The 25,409-nt window shown below is 37.4% G+C and overlaps 1 protein-coding gene across 2 annotated transcripts in view; it reads left to right on the top strand.

The window, feature by feature from the left end:
• The window catches only part of igsf21a (immunoglobin superfamily, member 21a), a 299,892-nt gene that overhangs the window by 240,888 nt on the left and 33,595 nt on the right, over positions 1-25,409 (top strand). For both annotated transcript variants that reach the window (XM_077203639.1, XM_077203638.1), the window contains exon 5: positions 13,533-13,648. In XM_077203639.1, the coding sequence (XP_077059754.1) occupies positions 13,533-13,648 (116 nt within the window). The remainder of the gene's footprint in view (positions 1-13,532; positions 13,649-25,409) is intronic.

Here is a 25,409-nt window from a genome sequence, read left to right as displayed (position 1 = left end):
CAAGAACCACGTTTATCACACAGTGCTGGACAAACTTTCACTTCTCATGTGTCTTTGGTGCGCCACTAGTAATTATGTTCCCTGCTACGTGCTGTTCCGCGGTATGGCTCGGGTCAGCCTTTCTGTGAAATGAGGAACAATGAGGAAATAATGAGGGAAGGTGTCATGTGAATGTGCACCCGATTCAGAATGATTTTATAAAGGAATAATTACTTTAAAAGACACCTTTTTTGCTGCTTTTTTCGGATGAATGTCTCATATGGCTGTATAACAAGATACACAGCGTTTAATAAAACATGCCATTTTCCATGACAGAGCTTCCAATTTCAGACATGTTTACCCAAACCACGAATAGTCTGCATAGTTTTATTCACCATCATGTTGTTCTAAACAATTTACTTATCACAAACTCTCTTGTGAACTATCATATAAATAACTTAAATTTCATTGTGTTTCTCACACAAAGCTATTGTATTGTTTCAGAAGGTTTGACCTGGATGGCAGAAGTTGTATTGACCACCTTTGCATCTTTTTTTTAAGTTTGAAAGCCTTGTTATTTGTAATTGCATGACCAGTGGATTCTTTAAAAGTTCTCCTTTTGTGTAATACAGGTTTAGAGACACGAGGATGAGTACATAATGTCAGTGAATTGCTTCACTGGATTGGCGTTATCCACCAACTGATCATTTCCATCAAAGAATGGAACCTAAAGCTGCCAACCTTATCTAATCCTCCTTTTTTAGTTGTTCCTGAAGTCAACTGTTGTCTTTTTGCCCTGCTGATAAAATGCTGGATGTTTTTTCTATTACATCAACATTGACCTTGCAGAGATTATTTTCCTTTACACACTTCAGATACACCATACAGACACTTGGCCAGCATGAATGCCAACTGGCACAGTACTCATCAGTTGGGAAAGGGAACGTCTCAGTATAGACATCTTGTCATGCTAAAGTTCATGATAAATTATTAAGTCTCAGCATGACAGAGACAAAGTTTAGATCAGGATGGAGCTGTGTTCTTCTGAGGAGGCAGTTAACTGGAGTTTTTTAAATGAAAACAACGCAGTTTTCTTGGAATCAAAGAGGAGATAAAAGAAAATATATTTTCCATGGAAATAATGATTTATTTTTGTTTTTTGAAATAATATTTGTTTTGCCATTAAGATTGATGACATCATTTTCATGAGAATTAAGCACATTTTATTTGTATAATTGTAATAATGTGTCTGGGTGTTCTGCTGATTTTTTAAAATGTAATTCCAATTGTTGTCATTATTGATTCTTATTACTGATTCTAATATAATAGATTCTAATGATTCTGAATAGAGATTTTTAAGTGTTTTATGTTGCTTTTTTATTTAAACTCATTATAAATTAATGCTAGTACAACTTGTTTACAAATCAAATAATATGTTATTATTATTATTATTATTTGATTTGTATATCCATGCATTCATTGTTTCATAAATTCATTTGATGAAAATGACAATGTTTGCTTAGAATTGAGAAAATTGTCACCCACAGCCACATATATTTTTTTAACATTTAACTTTAAATATTTTAGTTTTTTATTATAAAATGATGAAACCATAATAAATTATTGTAAACTAATTTACTAATGTATAGGTCACAAATATTAAACGGTTCCAAGAAGATCCCACTTAAACATACTTTTGAAAAACAGCTCTGGGAAAAGCATTTACTAGCAAGGCTTGTATTTGTTTTGTCATGCTGGCCCTGGAGTTGAAACGTCTAACCCGTAATCCCCTGCTCTCGACTAGAAAAACGGGGCCTGTGCTTTGGGGCAAGCAAATGGAGCTTTCTGGTGGTTGGAAGCTTTCAGAAAAGCATCATTCTCCATCTGTCTAAATCCTGTGTGGGCCACACCAAGCCTCTTGGCGTGGTGCTCTAAAATATGGAAGTTCAGCTGTACCACGAAAGCTTTGCTTACATGCTGACAGGTCGGGGGCTTGGAAGCGTCTGTCATCTGGTATGTGATGTCACTCCTATGTGGGCCCGTGAAGGGCATCGCTCATATGGTGTGTGTTGCTATAGGACAGCACTGAGAATTGAATGATGGATATCAGCAGCTTCAACTCTTTTTGACCTCATATAAGTTTATGGCCCCATTTTTCTTTGGTTAGTAAATTTGGTGATATAAAAAAAGATATCTGGATCATGTCTACTGATCAACCAATTTGAACCTCAGGGGAACCATAAAGGGACCGGAGTTTATGGGCTCTGTAAACTGCCCAGCTGCCTTTAAGGAAGAGTTTGAGAGGCCAAATCCAAGCAGATTGTGACGGGGACTCCCAGCAGATATGCACCGACTTTAGGGCTACGGGTGCCAGTCGTGGCATTACAGAAGCTGTGACGGGCACTGGGTGCCCATCTGCTGCTCTCCTGCGCTCTTTCAGCAAAAACCCTCTTCTTTGTCCCCTCGCTCCGTCAGTTTTCTTCTAAATCCTCTCTTACGTCCCACTCGTCTCCATTTAAGCTGGTGCGTTCCAAGTCCAAGCCTGCTTTTAGCGGCCAGGGGCTTCAAAGACGACGGGGAAAATGACAGTTAAAGCCGCCTATACCCATGACGCATCTTATTTCCTATCATTCGTGAGTCGCTATTGTGTGGCCAAGCTTAAGTTTAAGGGAAGCCGAGAAACAAATCAACCCAACTCGTAAAAGAAAGTTGGAAGAAAGTTTGGGAAGAATTGTATCTGTTTAACATGGCATTTAAATAACAATAGCCGTGGGCCTTGAAGTTCAGTTCTGCGTCAGAGACTTTTGATGATTCCTAAGTATCTATAGAAGCGCAGCTCCAACAAAAGAGCCACACAGATGACAGCTTTCACCACAGGGTGATGTGTGAACGAAACCATACGGCGGAAAATGGACGAATGGGTCCAGAAGGGAGAATGCACGGGCCCACATGGAAACCAACATCGCTTAATGACATCAGTGTGATTAATGAGCTCTGTAACAGGTGAACTTGTACAAAGTGACACCAGCGTTTGGCACGGTCTGTCAGTCCCATCTCCCACCCAACAGACAAAGTGCATTTTGAAGCCCCTGCAATCTCATGGCACTGCAGAGACCCACTTTTAACGTCAAGCTGCTCCCTTCCTCCCCTAAGAGGAAGTATAGAGCGACCCCGATAAGAGCTGACAGCACAGTAATAACGAATGCAAATGAAAAGGGCGTGGGGCAAATGCAAATGCTAAAAGCACAATGGGCTTTGCGATTAAAATGCGCTCTAGAGCCTTTTATCTCGTGGCACTGCTCGTCCTGGGAACACTATTTCAAAGGGCTGACTCCAGTCTCCGAGCTTCTTTCTACTGCCTTTTCCGTCTTTCCCAAAGACTGCCCTCTTGCTAACATAATGACAGGTAGCAGTGGAACCTGCATCAATACAGGCTCAACAAGACAATGCAAAGGGACGGTGAAGTACACATCAAGTGTGTCATTTGAGATTGAACCATAGCTAGTGCTGCATAAAGGTAGTTTGCCGAAATTCAAAAGAGCTATTTTTAAATCTACAGTACTAATGTACTTTGCATGTCAATCTTTGTTGAACAATACTTAAATGAACAAAAACAAATTTAGATTTCAATACTTAATTAGCATCTTTATTAATTAATTGTGGTAATAAATTCATAAAGATTGTCTAAAACACAACATTCTAACAACATTGAGCAAACATTTTCATAATGTCTGCTCAGGGTTGTTAGAATGTCGTGTCATCCACATCATCATGTAGTTTTTATTCAGAAAGTTATATTCATCTCATGTTTGTTGAACATTAATTGAAATAAATTATTAATTTAAATTAAAAAGTAGACAAAAGTAAAAATTGTATATATTGATAAATATTTAAAATTCAATGTTTATTCTAGTTAATTTTAGTCAACTTTAAAGAGAGATTTATTTTTAAAATGATCGTTATGAAATTCTTGGGGTAATTTGTCAAGTTTGAGCTGACATTATGAAAATGTTTTTTTATTGTGTGTGTTTTTTAATCTTATTTTTAAATCTACCAATCCATACCTACTGTATCTCTGTCCTCTGTCTTGATGCAGTAATGCCTAACACTGTATACTTTATTAGGCTACATAGGCCTACCTGGAGGTGAATTGTACATTACCACAGATTGTACATTACCACTCGATTGCTGGAACATTCCAGCAATCGAGTTATGTATGTACCACCACTTTTTGAGGAGATTACTCGCGGGAGTCGCGGCAAGGATGTATCTCATAAAGATAAATTGTAGAGCTGGAGTTTTGTTATATGTTCGCTGCGGTTGTCATCAGTGGTGGATCCTGTTAGAGCGGATATCAAAATAAAGTGCATCACTCTTGATGTACATCCACTGACTTACAGCTGCAATTTTGTTTTATTCAAAATATTGTTTCAACCTTACAATCAGGACTCTATTGAAATCCAGAATCTTTTAAGAATTCAGTTAGAAATCCCTGATAAATTTGATTAGTTTACTTGGCTAGTAATGCCAATGACTTAGACATTACATTATTAAACTATTCACAGTCATTACCACTGTATCACAGACTAGAAATTTCGTGTGTGCATTGTCAAATTTCAGATCCATCAAATTGATTATTTGTGTCTTAAAGTACCTGATGATATCCACAATGCATACAGATCAGCAAGGCTGGTTAACACAATAGGATATGATTGATACCATTGACTTCTGTACATGGCAATGAAACCTTTTTAGTGCATCTGAAAGAGAGCAATGCTACTTTCCCATTGTATGTTATTTTTTTCTTCAGATGCAGTTATGGAGTTTTCTGATGCTTGGTCTGTAGACTAGTTTAAAGTCAGAGCCGAATCTTGCGGTCTCTCAGAGCAAGTCTGTGTGTCTAGGTTCAAGCTGAATGAATGTATCTGTTCTGCCTCATTTCAAAGTATGAACGGTTATGTCATTCAAGACTGTGAATAATACATTGCTGTTCAGATGATCCTATGCTAGTGTTTACTTCACAGGGATGATACAGCAAATGATATCTTGAGAATGAAGCCTCTTTATTTGTCATACCATAAAGTGGAGTGCAGAAAAGACCTTGAATACGTAATCCGCAGTTACAAGTTCTGCATTCGTAAGAAGAACATAGCTAGACAAGTCCAGTTTAAGCATATGAGCAAGCAGACATAAAAAGACTTCATCATATTAATTTAAATCAACCTAATAGTATTACAGCATTCATTTGCAATACACACTATTGCACACAGCAGGGAGAAGCAATGCTAAATGCAAATAATAAAATGCGACTAACCATTTAATCATACATGGGTAGCAAATTAAATAGGCTTACCAGCTTTTGAAAGAGAGATGAAAAAACTTCCTATATCTTTTGTGCCGTGTGCCCAATCAAACTCAACAGTATTTAGCTGCAAATTCATCTGCCACTTGATAGAAGCTATCATCCTGGAAAACCATGAAAGAAATGTGATGCAAGGTAAAAGAAAATATGACTCAGATTACATTTAATACCATCTGAAATGAGGATAAACATGGTTTTCACTGACCACAATGTTTTCTGTACAGTGAATTATTGGCTCCCGAGAGCATATAACCCTTGAAATCCATTGAAAGAGACATTTAGAAACTAAGCATTAAGAAAACAGTTGATGATGAGATTTATAAGTTGGCATTAGTATTATTTTATTCTATTTTTTTAAGTTGAACTTCCATTTTACTTTATTTTAAAAAGTTTTTCATCATTTTTTATTTCAGAAATTCTACTATACATAAACTATGATTAATATTGTATTTATGATATACAATGTACGTACTTTGTGTACATTTATTGTGATAAAAAGTGTATTCCTGAAGAGAAACCATGTGTGAGCCTGATTGTGCTGTATGTTGAGGACATTGTAATTTCACTTTCTGAGGTTACATGCAGTTTAATATTCACTTCTAATTCCAAGCGGCTCATGATACATTCATTTCATGGTGAGACCCTTTGTAGAAACTTTGGGTTAAATGTCAATGGTGATACAGAAGGACTATATTTGTAACTGTTCAATTCCCAGATCTCTGAACCCAAAAACTTTGTCATATCCAATTCTTGACTGTTAGACCTGAAGAACCCTCCAACATATTTCTGAATGAGTTGTTTGATTTGTGCCAGCATAAATTTCAACCAAAGTTGGATAATGTGATTGCTTGTTGATATGTGCTTTTTAAGGCAGTTCATTGAATTAATCAGGAAGGTTTTTAATCAAATGCATCAGTGGTTTTGTGTGATTATCTAACGCATTCTCATCCTTTGGCGTCATATGTGACGCCATATGACAAAACGGTGAAATACTACGCACATGGCACCCTTTATCGTCAATATAACACGCACTGTGATGGGTAGGTTTAGGTGTGGGGTAGGGTCTGCGTCTCATATTCACGCTAAAGGATGCCAGTCAACTTTATGACGCCTTGGGTTCGCGTGTTATATTCACGCTAAAGGGTGCCATGTGCGTAGTATTTCGCCGTTTTGTCATATGGCGTCACATATGCCGCCAAAGGATGAGAACGGGCTCGATTATCTGTCATTAACTTTATTCTACTCCTATTAAAACTGTTGATAAACTGTTTAATGAAACCTAGTCTGACACCTCTATGTTGTAGTCAGACTCAAATGTATGAAGACCTCTACAAACACTGGCTGATTAGTCTCTTCCACTAAAGAGACACCTAAATAATCCATTAGGTAAGTTATGAGTATATGACTTCCCCTGAAAAGGAGACAGATTTGATCGGCGTCCCCTGCCTTTTGACTGAGAACCCAATATATCTTAGTAACAGATGTCAAAGGAGGGTGAGAAGGGATGTAGACCCCTCCTTTCCCTGTCTCATAGGGCCACTAAATCCTTTAATTACCAGGCCAACGAGATGTGTCTACTGGGAACTCTCGGATAAATGTCCTTGTTCCTCAAATAAAGAGAAAAAAACAGTATTTGCAGTTATTTTTTAAAGAGAGCAATGTAATGGTGCTTCAGGCTATCATACTGCAAAAGGAACATGGCTGCTCCTATTAGGATCAGTGGTTTGACAGTGTGGCTTATGAGAGGATGGACTGTTCACACACTTTTTCAAAGAGGGGAATGGGTTGGAAAGATGACTGTGGAGTGGTGAAACATTTATTGTATCCTCTTTTATAAAGAGCATTTGTTTTTGTCATTTTTGTGCAATTACCTAATGGAATCGCAAAAATTACTGTTATATTACAAGGGCCAATTTTTCCATTTGCTTTTGGTCAGTCAAGCAGGTAGCCCCGCCCTCAACTCACATCATTGGTTGAGCCACTGTTGCTATGTGCAGCTGATTGGGATGTACAAACAAATATAGCAATGTTTGTTGGTATTGCACAGTGTTTGCGCTTTTCTGGGAATTGATTACAAAGGGCTTACTTACTGTTGTCTGAGCATATTAAAGGGATATTTTACCCAGAACTTAACATTTCTATCATAATGTGCTCACCTTCATAGCATTCCAAACCTGTAAGACTGTCTATCTTTTGTTGTTTAAGACTGCGTTGGTTGATGTTTTAATGCAATTACATTAACTTACATTAAGAGGACCCACACTTTCAAGCTTCAAAAGGGACACAAGTGCATTATAAAATTTGTCCATATGGCCCTTGCGGTATGTTTCAGTTTATGTAAAGTCATAAGACAGATTTGTGTGAAGAACAGACCAAACAGAAAATATTGCACATCCATGAGAGTTCACCTAAAAAGAAGTGATGTCTAATTAATTGTTCATTTGATTTTTTTTAATGAATAGGTTGTTTCAGTTAAATGATTTGTTCATGAATTGGACTGATTCGCTTTTCGAGGTCAACTCACAGAGTCAGTGATCCAGTTGAAGCAGTTAAAACTCACTAGAGGTGAAGATTAGTGGTCAGGGAATAACAGCTTAAATTTCAGTTTTTTTTCTCACTCAACACTATCATGTAATTCCAGAAGAATTAAATTTTTTTAGTGAAATATTCTTTCAAACACACTTTACATTACTTTTAACAGCTGCCAGACAGATATTCACAGAAACATGCCCTTTACTGACTTTGGTTATGAGTTCTGTTGTCACCTTGTCCTTGTGTTCAGATTTGAGTTAACAGTAACATTGTGCCATTCACATATAATAATTCATCTTAAGAGCCACCAAGGAACAACCATATCTGCCAACAAACCAACCAATCAATCAGATTTATTGAGGATTCTTTAAGGCTTCATCTCAGTGCCTGTGGAAGATTTAAGAGACTTGTGCAATGAAATGAAAAAGATTTACTTAAGGTTCAGTGAGGAGACCAGTGAACCAACTCTGGTGATTTTATATACATCACAACAAAACCTATAGGTTTATAGTGACCTTCCTAATGTTTTTCTCTTTTGTGGAGCTTTGTTTACTGCAGGAAAAAATTGCGAGTGGTCAACCCAGCAGTGATTATTTTCCAACTTGATCATCTGAGAATAAAAATTACTCATTCAGTAAACATTCAATCTTGTTTATATATATATATATATATATATATATATATATATATATATATATATATATATATATATATATATATATATATATATATATATATATATATATATCAGCTTTTTCTTTGACTGTGATGTTGGAACTTGATACAATAAGACGGGAGACAAGTGTGGTGAAGTTGACAAAATGGCCTCCTCTTTGAAAATGTGTTTTCTGTCTCAATTTAATGTAAATTAAATGAAAAATTTTACTTTAAACTATCAATTTTCTTGAGTGTTTTTTTTTTTATTATCAAATTGAGTGTGAAAAAGTTGTAATTCCATCGCATCGAGCAACATTCATAATCTGTTAAAGGATTAAACAAGGTATTGTTGTGTGCCAAGCACACTAGCCATAGAATTAATCGTTTCAAACATTCCATCAAGGATTATTCTAAAGTCTTGGCTTTTTAGATTTCCCTACTGACAACATCCCGAGCAGTTCTAATTTCTCTTATAAACTCCAAAGCAAACTGTGGAGTTGAGATTAGTCTCATGATAAACTCCCAGACTGCCTTTGAAGTTTATTATGAATTTTCCATGGTATTATTTATTGATAATATTGCATATATTTCTTCAATGCCTTCGCCCATACGTTAAAAACTGTAAAACTCATTATTTGAGTACAATTATGAGCCTATTGTGTTTGTGATTTTAACATGGATGTTAAAATACAATACTTTCTTCCAGTTTAATGTGCAGATACAACTAAATGTATATGTATCTATGTACCCATAAAACTCCTAATATAAAGTACACAGGCTTTTAGTGGTGGGGTTTTTCTGTGACTCTTTCAGCAAGTTACAAATTACGCCAATAGATGGCAGTAAATTACTTTTGAGTGAGTCAATGAATCCTTCATGCAGCATTTTTGTTCAAACACGCATATTCATTTAAGAACAAAGCAAGTTACTGTCTTCATGAGTGAGCAAGGGGGTAATCCATCAGCTGGCAGTTGAAGCCTCGCGGGAGCCGCCATTGTAGCAAAACTTCACCTGCTGTTAGCATTCCATTGACTCCTATTCATTTTGTCGTCACTTTGACAGCGAATAACTTTACATATGAGGCGTCCAAAGACTTAATTTATCCATTATTTATTTCTAAATAAACACGACAATGTATAAAAGGCTCCAGTACTTTGTATCTTGCGTTATAGCCCGGTAGAAGCCCGTTTTTGTTAAAAACAGGCTAACGATTGCGTCATATCCACGCGACTGTATGTCGCACAATAGAGACATTACCGTATAGACAGGAGGAGAAGCTCGCAGGCAATCTTTTACTGTCTATGAGGCAATCGGGGGGACATGGAGGCATAAAGTCCTGGAGAAGCCAATAGACAGAGAGTCCATAAAAACAACGGGACAAAATATTTCAACAACGTTTTTGAGGAATTAGGTGATTCAGATTTGTTTTGCCACAGCTACTAGAAGATTTACAACTGTCAGACTGTCGTCACGCTCAGTTTGAGCCTGCGCAGTTGCTCAACCATTAGACAGGAAGTGCAATGATCGGGCTTCAGTCTTCTCCGTTGAAATCAATGGGGTCGCTGTGTCCATTTCTTTTACTGTCTATGTGAGTGAGTGAGTGAGTGAATGAATAAATCATTTAACCTATTCATTCAAAAACATTGATTGTTTCATGAATGAAACTGCTTGAATTTAAATTGCATACTACTCTTACTATATCTGCTATATGGCAGAAATAGTAAGAGTAGAATTCTAGTATGCTATTTAGCCATTGTCTTTGAGGGAGTCATTGAATCATTTGTTCAATCAAATTGTTCAAAAAGAGATTCATTCATGGAATTAAACACCACCTCACTTTGTTGCTTAGAGATGCATAATGGTTTCGTCATCATTAGAGCAAACAGACAAGTAATTGGGAATACCGTGTCTAAATTGTTGCTCCATATTAACTTGTTGAATAAAAGCAATGTCTCAATCGCAGTCCTAAAACTTCTTTAATCATGTAATAACATTCCATCAATGGATTATTGAATGTGTTTGTCTTTACTGTTACGTTGGCATTATAAATTACCAACAATTTATGAACTGAAACATGTGAAAATTGACTGAAAGCAGACCTGCCATCACAGCAGGAGAGAATTTATCAGAATTACCTTGCACAGTAGGCTAAGCATATCTCTAATCATTTTGCAATCAACCTTACTATCGATTTTGGCATCAAATCTATGATTAATTGAGTGTTGATTATCAGGTAAAATTGAGTAAAAGGGTTAAGCAGAAATCTAGTTTGGCTAATTCAGATGATAAGGCCAATAGTTTTTTTTTGTGACTGGCATTGGTTTGTATCGGTATGCTTGGCTCTTTTCGTGAAGCAGTTGTGAGAGCACATGGTTAATTAGCCTTGACTAGCCACTGCTATAAACAGACACCACGGGGTCTCATCCATCAAGACCAGTGTGAGCATTTAACAAACAGAACATTTAACATTCTCTTTTATGGCTCTGGGATGGCTCATCAATTCAGAGCCAGCATTCTGCGTCCTGGTTGTGCGTACAGGTGCGTATTATAGTCCCTTTCGCAATATCAAGTGACAGCATATCATTCTCCAATTTAGGACAAGTCTCAGTTTCCCAGAGAGCTAATAGTGTTCGCTAAGGTTAATTTCCTTCCATACATCTGCCATCAATAAGCAATTAGGTGGTGAGGAAACAAAAGCTCTCAAACCTTCACGCATTATTCCATCCTTTTTCTTTTAATCAATTAATTTCAATTGCACATTTATTGGAGAATGGCACATGGATTTAGACTTAAAGTGACACTCTGAAAAAACTGTATTACCCTTGGCCTCCTGATATGCAATCTTTATTTCATCCTCTGCCTGCTTAGTATGATTCATAGCAGATGTCCTGAAGGACTCTTCTTTAAATGAATAGTTCTACCAAAATGAAACTACTGTCAAACATGTATGGTTTCCTTTTCTTTCTTTCTTTCTTTCTTTTTGTACTTTTTTCTTATTTCTTCTTTTTTCTTTTTTCTTTCAATATGATGGAAGTGAACAAGAACTGGCACTGTCAAGCTCCAAAATGACAACAAAAAAAAAAATACAAAAAAACATAAAAGTATCATAAATGATATATTCCAAGTATATTCCATTCAATAGTTTTGCAAAAGTAGCAAACCAAAAATGGATCATTATTTATTGAAAACCGCTGTGTGCCCATTCACAAATACACATGCCTGATTTGTAAAGTACTGGAGTCTGATCATTTTGATGAACCGGTTGATCCAGTTTACAAAAACATCTGAATGATTCATTAACGAATCAAAGTGATGTGGTTCTTGAGTTCAGTTCACTGACTCACTAATCTGGTGCCAGTGGTTCAGGGCTCACAGGGAGGGAAAATTATCAGTGAATAAGTACAAAATTGTCAGTCTGTTTATCCCTCAAACTACCATGGTTTCAGTCATGTAGACCACTTTAGTTTAGTTTTATAACACTTTTGCCTCCTTTTTGAAGCTTGAAAGCTAATTGCATGGAAAAAGCGACCTTTCTTTCTTTTGTGTTCTGTTTGGTGAATAAATTATTATACAATTTTCTTTTGGGGGGTGAACTAACACTCTAATCCCCTGCTGATGTCACATTCCTTTTGTCAGCCTTTCAACATGCAAAAAACCAAACCAAAAAAAAAAAACACTCAACACTGGTCCTAACTGAGCAGAAGCAACATCCAATTTTCTCAGCAGGGTGTGAAAGGGAATTTGCAGGAAGTGTTTTATGTGATAATGCAGCTGCCTGAATAGTCAATGCCCACCTACGCTGGCGCGTTGACAGGGGATCATAAATCGCTTGGTGCTTGTAAAAAAAAAAATGCAGATGTGATAAACCCCCACGGCCCTTTTCATCCCTGAACAGCTGATAAAGTCAGCTCATTCCGGCTGACAGGTTGGCTTAAATTCAGGCTATTCAAATGGAGAACTGGGATGGGGTTTGTTTTCAAGTCTTCCAGTGTCATATCCTTTCTACGACGTTAAGTACAAGGAAGTCCGTCTTTGTCTTTCCAATGGATCCTCACAGTCGGTCAAGATATACGCTTCTGCTTTTCCGATGTCATGACAGACTCGTATGGCTCCCCAGTGGAGCTTGGCAGGAGTTGGTTGATATTATATGCATAAAGCTTCGCACATCGTCTTAATTCTGGTTTCACACTCACAGCCTTTATGACCGGTGCTTTTTATGTTTAAGATAGCTGCTGGAATGCCGAGCACTATAACAGCACCCCGAGGACCGTACATTTGCGGTTCTGCATCGTAGGTGGTTGTATCTCATTTCAATGCGATGGGTCAGAGTCTTCGCAGACTAAGAAACCCAGCTTTGAAACTCCCTGTGGCCCTACCACGATCCTCTCATCTCCCAGACTTCCGGTTCCTTCCTCTTTTGCCTTAAGAGTTTTCTGTACAACACTGCTTCTTTCCTCTGAACTGGCCCATATGAGAAGTCGGGCTCCCATTGACAGAATAAAGCTACGCTGACATGCACCAAAACCCCCAACCATGCACAACCACATCTCCACTTGAAAGTGCATTGGATATACACACGATTTCAGAATCTGTTTCAAAGACCAAAGAATGTTAAAGCTGGTTTGGAGATTTATCATTCAAACACTTAATAGGGAATATCTATGCATGTGATTATGAAGGAAATGCAGCTTTGAAATACAGTTCAGAATCATTTATACAAATGGAATGTACTATATAATGTGGTATGTAACAAAATCTGGCAAATGTTAGATAAAGAAATCAGATGTAGGGCTGTACAATTAATCAAAATGCAATATGGACTAGTGTCTTTGAATATTAAACCGCAATAAGACTGATATTTAAATCTGAAGCCTGCTTGTTCTGTGTGTCTGTATGAATGAACGTGGTACTTTTGTCTACTGGGCATAATTGATGCTTGTGTTGTTTTCAGTGTCTGCCGACTCACTATATGAGGACGTTTCTTTCTTTCTCTATCCCACAGCTCCACCCAACAACATCTCAGTGGTGGCAGAGAACACGCCAGCACCATTCAGCCGCTACCAGGCCCAGAACCTCACTCTGGTCTGCATTGCCAAAGGAGGCAAACCAGCTCCATCGGTGAGTCCCTGGCATGTTATACACAAACACATGCTGTTCATAAATAGGCATCATTTACAGTTGAGAGATGTCCCTAAGACTTTTTTTTGCCATGGTTGATTTTGTCCCGACCACTTTAGCTTATGGCAATAATGCGGAGGTGGCATATCCAATTATCGAACAGTTTCTTTCATGTATGTTTTAATTAGGAGTGATCCGGCACTGAAATGTGTTATTTACATTTTTTTGCTTTTCCATGTGTTATTTTCACATTTTCTGTCACTGTTTCGCAGCTTGTTACAATATTCATAACCACAAACCATAATGCTTGCAAATATGTCCCCACTTGTAATGTGTCAATAGGTCACAATGGTTTCTTGAGGTCTTGAATTGTTTATCAAGATTAATTAGTAGTGTTTCCACTGTCAGGCCAAAAGCGAGCGTGCAAGTGCTAGTCACGTTTCCATTAATCGGGCCTCATCGGGGCTCCCTCGGGTTCAACGGCCAGGGTTTTTTTGCCCGCCAAGTACCTTGGTCCAAAGCGAGCCAACTGGTGCTTGAGGAGTGGCCATGAACAGAGGCGGAGATTAGTCAGGAGTCAGTCAACACCTCTACTCATTTCCCATGTATCAGGCTACCAGCTAACTTCAACATTTAAAACATTTTTTTTAAAATGTCAGCTCAAAACTCGCTTTTAGACACAAGGGAGTGTTTAAAAAATTACGATCCGATGGGGATTCTGATCACTGGATGAAGCAGAAATATATTTGGATGCGATGCAAAAGGCTACTTATGCTAACCATTGTGATAATAAATACACATGTTTATGGAAAATATCAGAGACTGCTTGCAGAACCTAGACAAATCATATATGATTATAATCATGTATTTATTTAGTTTAATGTCTTATCTGTCTCTTCCCTGTGCCTTTGTTGACCCTGGACTAATGCATCTGCATATGTCATAAAAACATGCACTCTTATTAGAGAGTATTAGAGAGTTTAGAGAGACGGGAGAGATCACTCAAACCTCATCAGATTATTTTGTGGAAAATTAATAGAAATGTTCAGTCTTTCTTTCTAAAGACATGTGACGTTAAGATGATTTTTTAGCAATATTTTTCTAAATGTGTAAACCTTTAAAAAGCCTTAATGGAGTTGCTCTGTGCATTCTTGTGATCGCAAATAAATAGAAGCAGGCGCAAGCGGGTGGTATGTGTTCTCTTTTTATGTGAAATGGTAAATTCCAGTTTGATTCAGCATGACTGATGTGCACTCCTGACACAAATGAATAAATTACTGTCACTGTAACATTTTTACTGTAAAATGTTGGTCAAATATCGATCCTGGAATCTTAAGTCTTTAAGTAAAAACCAAGCATTCGCTTCTGTCATACTCATTTTGCAATCTACTAGTTTGTGAAACTAGTTTTCAGTCAGCTGGTGAAACAGTGGAGTTGTGTGACATTGTTCAATGGAGGTGTGTTAAAGGCGGGTTTTAGGCCAGTGCTTCCTGACAGTGAAAACACAACTTGATGTTGGGCTCGGTGCTTAAGGTCCGAGGCAATTGGCCCCGCCCGGCATGTTGTTGGCCCTGGCTAACACTGGCCCGACAGTGGAAAAGTGGCTATTGTTCCTTCAAACCATTTTGACATGTACATAGCAATAGCAGGTATTTGAGCTATTGAATTGGTTGTTCTATTGACAATTTGAATCTCAAAGTCATTGTTGACTTTATATGGACTCAAAACAGTAGAAAATAATTTGTGCACAAACCTAAGAGATAATTTACCCAAAATTGTCATAATTTAATCGCCATCACGTTGTTCCAAATCTGATTAACTTTCTTTGTCCTGTGTAAGAGAACAATGTTTTTTCCAATGAAGGTAAAACAACACTTTGCCCCTACTTGATTTGTATGATTTTTTTTTTTTAAATATCTGCTTTTGTGTTTCACAGAAGAAAGTCATACAAGTTTAAAACAACTCTTATTCACTGTTCACGGTCTTAAACACAATCACTGTAAACAGTGATTGTGTATAAGACCCTATAACTTTGAGTATTTTCATTGAAGTCAGTGGTGTTTTTTACGGCTCACACACCTCAACCTTATGAATGTCATCCACACCAGCTCCGCTTGAGTTTAACCAGCAGTTTGTGAAAATCCCACAAGCCCATTAATCACGCTCTGTGGGCGCTCCGTAATGTAGTCCGGATCTATCTTACCCCCATCTCCAGCAATTAAGAGCCCAGCGTGATAGACATGTGGTGTAAAAATGATTTCCACCTCCCTACCTGAAGAGTCACATTGCTGATTACTAGGGCTGACCAGCTCTGGCCTTCATTAGCACAAAACCCATGAGTGCAAGTCCCAAGGAGGGTTCAACCCGGCGCTCCGCCTCTCATTAACAGCCAATCCACTGTCATTCATTCACACTAGACAGCCTGCGCTTCCTCATCAAACACCCAGGTAAACCCGCTAATGCAGACAAGCGACATGAGCCAAGAACAGCAGTTCAATTAGAGCTGAAAAGATCTTTGTCTAAGGTTCCTGGATGTCTGGGAAGCTGATGAGGCTCTTGCAATAATATTTTTCAAAGGAGTTTCAAATCTGGGCTGGTGGTTGAATGTGGCTTGATTTGTGTCGTCCTCAATAGCGAATGAGCCAGTTCTTTTGGATGTGTGAAAGACAACTTATTCAGAGATATAAAGTTTGATTCTCACTTGCAATGTTTGACAGTATTTTCCACATTTTCAATAGCATGTGAATACATTTAGAAATATATGTGTTTCTAAAACTTATTTCTGTCAAAAAGATTGTGATAGTGATTTTTATTTGTTCAGGTAAACAGTCTGTTGACCGCGATCTTCTATATTCTCACATTAACATCAGTAATTTTGAATCTTTTGGAGATTACGGCAGGTGAACAGTCAAAATAAGGTACATAAATATAGAAAATGTTATAAATAAGGTAAAACTTTACAAAAAAAAAAGGTCACATTATTTACAAATTGCATTGGAGATTATTTTAGTGTTACCCTTTTCTTTTATTATTAACTCTTTCCCCACCAGCGTTTTTTTTTAAAGTTCCCAGCCACTAATTTTCACAAAATTTTCATTGCCCCCAGAATATTTAGTTCTATGAATATCTGAACATGCCTCTTTCTAATTCAAAAGATAGAACAGAGCCTTTGCTTTAAAAAAGAAAGAAAAAAACATCAATTTATTCTAACTTTGTGCAATCTTTTTTTTTTTTATCAACACTTGAATGTGGGTAAGTTTCATAAAAAGCAACATTTTGGGGGGAGGAATTTGAAAAATGCATTTTTCTGTCAAAAACTACGTCTGGATCAGTTTCAGAACGATGATCAAAACATAGATAGAGCAGATCGCTTGTTTCTGCCTCTTCGCCTGTGTTTTGATTAGGATATTCAGTACTCTTTCAGAAGATGTTTAATAGTGCCCCTTACTTTATAACAGTGAAAACACGGAAAGCTGGAAATTTCCGTTAATGGCAGGGAAGCATTGTCTCATAAATTACAGAAATGTCACTCAATGGCAGGGACAGAGTTAATGTTGATAGCTATTTGGGCTCTAAAAATATGATTTAAAAATAATGTTTTGAGTCAGTATTTGTCCTCATCAAAACAAAACATTTTATGGTTGTAACATACAGGATAGGATGTAATTAACTTAAGTAGGCCTATGTACTCTAGTATCGTGTGGTAATTAATTATGTGGTTGAAAAATAGGGAAAGGGTGGAGCAGTTTCATGGATTTTGATAAGGCTCAATGGGACCAGAACTGGATGGGAAAAACAATATTTTACCAAATTATATTACATCTCGTGTGGATTTCTGCCTCTATTCTGTGTTCAAACCTTAGAAGCTCTGTAAAGCAATGTTTTGAAATTAATAGTATTCAAGAAATAATTTGGTGTCTCCGGAACTGAAATGCCCCCATTAAGGGAGAACAATGATGTCAAAGTCCCCTTGTAATCGACTGTACTGTTAAATAAATAAATAAACAAACATGTACTGTAACACTTGGGGCATTATTTAGTTGTTTACTAGGTAAGTCTCCACTGACCTAGACCTAGATACAACTTTAAATTGTTTTTCCTTTTACCATCTAGTTGTTTAGTTCTACATACAAAAAGCAATATTCTGATCTGGATCAATAGCAAATAATGACAAAGACAAGTGATGAAAATGACATGGAGTTAAAAATATGTTTTACAAATCAGATAACCAAATATAAAATGCAATCTTAATGCTTTTAAGAGAATCAGAAAGCTAACAATACTCACTAAGCAAGTTTTGAAACTGAACCAAACTAATATTCATCTCGAATTGCAGGACGATTATTCACTGTGCTCCAGGGCCTCAGCATCGGACTGCATTTCTCTTCTGCAACTTCAAATGCCTTTCTCCTTTACTGTCTTATGATCCATCTCATTTGGGCTTTGCTGGTGTCATTGCCCCATGGCTTTCTTCTAAATCATCCAAAACATTTTCTATTTTCTTTTTTCATGCATTTACTCTCCTTTTTTTAACAATCTTTACTAAGTCAAATCAATGCCATGGCTTTGCAGTTTAACACCCTCTTGAAATCAATTTAACAGCCACCGTGCATAGCTTTGGGTTCTAAACATTGTATCATTCCCACAGTGAGCTGAGCACCAGGCATGTTCATCATCTCTCTGCTTTTAGAAAAGGCTGTCTTCGTTTTGTCACAGTTCAGCTTTTTTCAAACAATTTTGTCTTTCATCAAGCAGACAGAATTCTTTTGACAGATTTGGATGCTGAATTTAAAGACATAGTGCATCCAAAAATGAAATGAGACTCTTAGCTGTTAAGTTTCACAAATGAAAAAAAAAAAAAAAAATTGTTCTCAGCTCAGTGAATAACTTACATTTTAGTACAACAAAGCTGTGTGACTTTTTTGTGTTTGGTTTTCCTTTGCTTTTCTTTGTTAAAATAACAGTTCATTATTTGATTATTTGAAATGTGCACTAAGTATTTTTTTCTCTCTTTCACTGGCCAAGGTGGTGCAGAACTTTATTATACCTAGGATCACACGTTTTTTGGTTACATTAGGGCAGTTACATTAAAGGTGCATCATGCAACTTTTTTCCCTCAAGCAGTTAAAAAACAAAACCCTCAGTTCTCAAGCCAATGTTGATTTTCATTTTATACAAGCTCTGTCACACGTTTTTTTTTTTTTTTGTCTGTATAATCTACTCTTTTCTGCCCCTTTTAAAACAATTGATTCCCTGGAGGTCCAAGATTTAGCTTGCTTAACTTTTCTCACTTTTTGTGACTACTAACTTATGCCACTCCAACACCATATGTAAAGCCCTACAATACACTTATAATAGGCTTACCATAGTGAACCAGGGCAAGACAAAAACATGTTTTGAAAGAAGGATTGATGGTGTATTGACTCATTGTTTAAATTTTGTTAATTTTGAACGAAATAAAAGTTACCTTTAAATATAACTGCTTTCTCTAGTCTAGGCCAATGATATGATTCATGTGAATGTACACACACTTATTTTTCAAAAGTATTCTTTGTTTTTAAAGTGTAACATTTTAAGCACTTTGTTTGTTAGTCTCCTCACATGGCACATGGACTTCAAGGGGTGTTTCTTATCTTTAAATACCAGGAAGAGCAGCATTCAAAAACACAGCAGTCCATCGGCTGAGGCCAGGCTGGTGTGTCCTCTGCACAATCTGATGCTGATTGAAAGAGGGCTAGATAATCATCCCCTATATTATCTGTCATTAAGTTTGCTCGGCTCTCACTCCCGCATTTTAACCACAGAAGTAAAGCCATCATTTCTTTGACACTCCAGTAATTAAATATGACAATGTTAGGAAGTAGAAAAAGAGGCCAAAGGAACAGGCACTATTGTGAAGTCTCTAAATGAGTTTTCCACTCAAAATAGTGTGCTTGGCAATAGGCTGTATGCAGGTGCTTTCATTAGTGTCCATTCATGGGTAAATCGCCCCGCTGGCGGCGTGAAGCATTGTGCTGTGGCGAGCGCGCGGAATTACATCGCTGTTTGTTTGCTGCGCTCATTCAAATCCGCAGAGGTGGGGGCGCACGCATGCATGTTTTGTGCGCTTCTATTGTGCGTGTTGGAACACTGATGCATTCAAGACCTGAAACTAAGGTTGTTCTTTTTATTTTGTAGTTTGGTGGATCTAAGAAACTGCCAAAAAACACTTCAAGGGCACTGTACTACATGCTATTTTGGCTTATTTCAGCACTTACTGCATTATTGTGCAATATATCCTGCTTGCATAGACTCTACATTGGCTGCTGTGTAGTTACTCTCTTTACTAAGGCGTGAGACATGAGCGCCGCGTTCATGCGGAACTATTTATGGTTGTGTGGGAGTTAGACGTGTGACATCCCGACATCTCCTTAAAAGGGACTTCAGAAAACTCTGCTTTTCCCCAAATAACAACCAATCAAAGACAACCCATCAACAGTGCATCAAACATGTCTGATATCTAATTTGTATTGATGGAAATGAGCATTGTGACTACGGCTGTAGATACAAGGCAATTATTGGAGGCACATTAGAGAGAAATTAATATAAGGACAATTGATTATCCCCTGTGAAAAGGAACAATGAGCTTTTTTCCTGCTCGTGGTGCGATAAGACATTACCAGTAATAAGCAATCCTCTGCTGGAATGATTAATGGAGCTTGATGTACAGTTTATTATAACCAAAGTTTTTATTATAACTGAACTAGAACTAAAACCATTAAAACAATATTTTCGTTAATTAAAATAAATAAACTTCATTTTAAATATTTTATAAATAAACTAAACTAAAATATACAAAAACTTATTTTATTTATTTTATTTCAGCTAGTTGGCAAGGCAACATTTCAAACTAATACTAAAACGATATAATGTTATAATATATATAACATTAATATCCATGAACAATACTTTTACAGCATTAATTTGTCTTTGGTAATTTCAAAATTTATCAATACATTTTTCAAAACCAAAGTTGTATTTGTTAACATTCATTAATAGAGTGTGAACTAACGTGAACAAATAATGATTTTTAAATAATAGATTTGTACTAATGTTAAAAAAGATTAGTAAATGCTTTAAACATATATTGCTCATTGTTAGTTCATGTTAGCTAAGGCATTAACAAATGTTAACAAATAAAACCTTATTGTAAAGTGTTACCACATTTCTTTAGAAACACGTTGGTGAGAGCGTATGTTCAGACTGTGTTGAAGAAGTATGGCATCCACAACACACAAACTGCATTCTGTTCAAATTGCAGGGAGCTGTATTACAGTATGAATAATTGAAGAGACTGTGTTTGCAAAGAATGGGGCTTGGAATGAGTTGAGCATGTTGTGTGACCGTTACCTTGGTGATTAGCATGGCTATGAATAGGAGTTCTGTGCACTATTTGCAGAGGCAGCCTCTCTCTCTCTCTCTCTCTCTCTCTCTCTCTCTCTCTCTCTCTCTCTCTCTCTCTCTCTCTCTCTCTCTCTCTCTCTCTTTCTCTCTCTCTCTCTCTCTCTCCTAACCCAGATTGAGGAAGAGGATTTATAGCTCCACATGCTGGTGACATGTAGGTACTGCAGACACATTAAATAATGAAATAATGAAAATTACCCCATGATTTACTCACTCTCAAGCCATCATTGGTGTATATGACTTTCTGCTTTTAGACAAATACAATCGGAGATTGTATAAAAAAATGTCCTGCTCTTCCAAACTTTATAATGGCAGTGAATGGAGGACGAGATTTTGAAGCCCAAAAAAATGCATCCATCCATCCATCATACTCGGTATTCCACACGGCTCCTGGGGGTTAATAAAGTCCTTCTGAAGCGAAGCAATGCGTTTGTGCAAGAAATAGTGGCCTCTGTCCATGGCCTCCTAATCATCTCCATATATACAGTATATACTAATTGGCTTCATCACTCTGTCTCCTCTCCACCAGTAAGCTGGTGTGTGGTGGGCGTTCTGGTGCAGTATGGCTGCCTTCGCATCATCCAGGTGGATGCTGCACATTGGTGGTGGTTGAGGAGATTCCCCCTTCTATGTAAAGCACTTTTAGTGCAGAGAAAAGCGCTACATAAATGTAATGAATTATTATTATTATTAAAAAAAAATATCCATTTAAAACTTTACAAACTAAAATAGCTAGCTTCAGACAGACGGCGGTACGCATCGATTTACGGAAAAAGATTAACCCTTGACCTGACGCATGACACATTGACAAACATGGAAACGCAGAGATTATAGCAAATCAAAACACCGGTCACGAATTAGAGAATTTTTAAAGAGAAATGTCGGAGGAGCTTGGGTTTGTTGCCCAGCCCTGTTTGTTTGAACCACGAGAGGCATGAACTGCCGGCAGCTAGTTATTTTAGTTTTTAAAGTTTTAAGTTTAAGTATCAAAATCCCATCGCTTCGCTTCAGAAGGCCTCTCTGGAGTCGTACGGATTACTTTTATGATGGATGCATGCACTTTTTTGGACTTAAAAATCAGGACCGCAATTCACTGCCATTATAAAGCTTTGAATAGCAATACTATTTTTTAATATAACTCTGATTGTGTTCGTCTGAAAAAATATATTCAAATACACCAAGGATGGCTTGTGGGTGTGTAAATCATGGGATAATAATTTGTGGGTGAACTATTCCTTTAACTAGAGATGGACTCAATATTTATCAACCCGAGATATAAATAATAGAATACCACAACTTGGAGTTTGGCTAGATATTTTGTTTTCTTTTGTATGATAAATCAAAGTTCAAAAATAAGGCTAACATTATATCTTACATTTTTGATCATGTGTATGCATTTCTATGCTTTGCAAACTGAAACATTGACCTTTGGTTGTGAATTCTGCTTGTCACACTTTATAACTTTAAAACATTTAATTTATTTACCATTTTTGTTTGTTTGTTAGTTGCGAGGACTATGAAGGGACAGAAATCTCTCAAATTCAATTTAAAATATCTTCATATGTGCTTCGAAGATTAACGAAAGGCTTACAGATTTGGAACAACAGGGGAAGTAATTGATGATTTATTTTTCTTTCATTTTTGGGTGAACTAACCCTTGTAATGGCTGCTGAAAATCTGGCTGTGTTAAAACAGGAATAAATTACTTTTTAGAATGTATTCATATAGAAAACAGTTATTTGAAATTGCAATAATATGTCACAATATTACTGTTTATACTGTATATTTGATCAAATAAATACAGCCTTGGTGAGCAAAAATGTACCAACCCCAATGCAACATTCATATTGTGTGTTTACATAGCAAACAGGCATGTGACAAACTGGCATTTGCTCATTCACTTGCTCAAAAAACTCCCTCATTTGACTTGCCTATAGATCCTCCATACGTTGCAATTGAACTAGCCTCTGTTCAGCGGTAGCATGAATTATTGCATTTTCCTTTCTAAAAAGCCTCCGTATAGTCAAGCCATTGTTTTGTTATCTCACAAGCCTAAGCTATTGGCATGTGGTTTCCACTATGCATCTGCTTTTGTCTCCACTTCTCTGTGGCTGCAGGCGCAAATAGTCCGATAATGCAAGTTAAAGCCACAGTGTGGTATATGCTGTTAACCTCTCTCAGCTGCAGAGATAAAGTGTGTACTTTAGAGCACATTAGCTGCAAAAACAGTCCTCACATGGAGGAAAAGAGTGTTGTCCCTTACAAGACTCTCTCACTTCCTATCTCTCTAAATTCTTGTGACATTGCTAGCAGGAAACAAGACTTCTCAAGGACGTGAGCTTAATTCACCCTTGTTACATTATGTTTATTTATCCTGCAGTGTGCGGGGGCATAAATGATGGGATAAAATCAAAGCCAGACTAAACCACACACTGAAAGAAAGGGCAGACAAAAGTCTACAGTGCAAGGAAAGGTCTTGTGTAATGCAATGACACTTTGATCTTGTGCAAACGGAATTTAAAGAGTCCAAAGGTCCCTGAATGGACAAGCAGATTATATATATATATATATATATATATATATATATATATATATATATATATATATATATATATATATATATAGCACACAGTGCTTTATACCGAATCCCTCTCTTTCCTTCTTGTGGAGCAGTGGAGGGTAAGTGAGGGATTGAGAGTAAAAAGGGGTACAAGCAGAGCACATTGCAAACATTAATGCTACAGGCATTAGGCCTACTGAATTTAATACACATATCTGGAGGTTGTGTGTTGAAGTGGGAACTTAATTCCCTGTCAAGTGATTTACCAGCCGGGAATCTTAATACCCAAATGCACTGTAGTGGAGAGAGGCTGTTACAGCAATGTGCTGGTGGAACATAAACACAAAGCAGAAACTGTGTCACGTTTATTTTCCATTCACCAGGGCTGAGGGCTAAATGACGCTTAGCATTTTCCCAGATACGTTTGCTTAGACTTGCCAATCACAAGCCAGGTAATTTCACAGTTTACTCTGATTGCAGCAGATACTTTCTATTCCTCATACCCTTTTTATACCAACATGATGCTGGTTTTAATGCTGGAGAGTGGAGACCGCAAAGGACTCTCAGAACCAGCAAGCAAGCACAGACGTACTGACTGTTGTACTAGTAGTAATACATGACCTGCCAACTAATCATAGCACATCAGTGTCTTAAGAGTGTTAAGAACATATTTAAACATCTAAAGTCATTTGATTTGGCATCTTTATGAAGTCATGAGTTTTTGTTGAAAACAGTCAGAAGTACACAATTTATTAAAAATTCAGCTGGCCCATATAATTCACATATGCAGGTCCTTCTCAAAAAATTTGCATATTGTGATAAAGTTCATTATTTTCCATAATGTAATGATAAAAATTAAACTTTCATATATTTTAGATTCATTGCACACCAACTGAAATATTTCAGGTCTTTTATTGTTTTAATACTGATGATTTTGGCATACAGCTCATGAAAACCCAAAATTCCTATCTCAAAAAATTAGCATATCATGAAAAGGGTCTCTAAACGAGCTATTAACCTAATCATCTGAATCAACTAATTAACTCTAAACACCTGCAAAAGATTCCTGAGGCTTTTAAAAACTCCCAGGCTGTTTCATTACTCAAAACCGCAATCATGGGTAAGACTGCCGCCCTGACTGCTGTCCAGAAGGCCATCATTGACACCCTCAAGCAAGAGGGTAAGACACAGAAATAAATTTCTGAACAAATAGGCTGTTCCCAGAGTGCTGTATCAAGGCACCTCAGTGGGAAGTCTGTGGGAAGGAAAAAGTGTGGCAAAAAACGCTGCACAACAAGAAGAGGTGACCGGACCCTGATGAAGATTGTGGAGAAGGACCGATTCCAGACCTTGGGGGACCTGCGGAAGCAGTGGACTGAGTCTGGAGTAGAAACATCAAGAGCCAACGTGCACAGGCGTGTGCAGGAAATGGGCTACAGGTGCCGCATTCCCCAGGTCAAGCCACTTTTGAACCAGAAACAGCGGCAGAAGCACCTGACCTGGGCTACAGAGAAGCAGCACTGGACTGTTGCTCAGTGGTCCAAAGTACTTTTTCCGGATGAAAGCAAATATTGCATGTCATTCGGAAATCAAGGTGCCAGAGTCTGGAGGAAGACTGGGGAGAAGGAAATGCCAAAATGCCTGAAGTCCAGTGTCAAGTACCCACAGTCAGTGATGGTCTGGGGTCCCATGTCAGCTGCTGGTGTTGGTCCACTGTGTTTAATCAAGGGGAGGGTCAATGCAGCTAGCTATCAGGAG

This window comes from Siphateles boraxobius, unplaced genomic scaffold, assembly GCF_051911475.1.
Source record: "Siphateles boraxobius isolate OS27281-9 unplaced genomic scaffold, OSU_SipBor_1 5, whole genome shotgun sequence".
Taxonomy (NCBI): Eukaryota; Metazoa; Chordata; class Actinopteri; order Cypriniformes; family Leuciscidae; genus Siphateles; species Siphateles boraxobius.
Note: the sequence above shows the minus strand (reverse complement) of the source record. Positions and strands in the feature narration are given on the sequence as shown.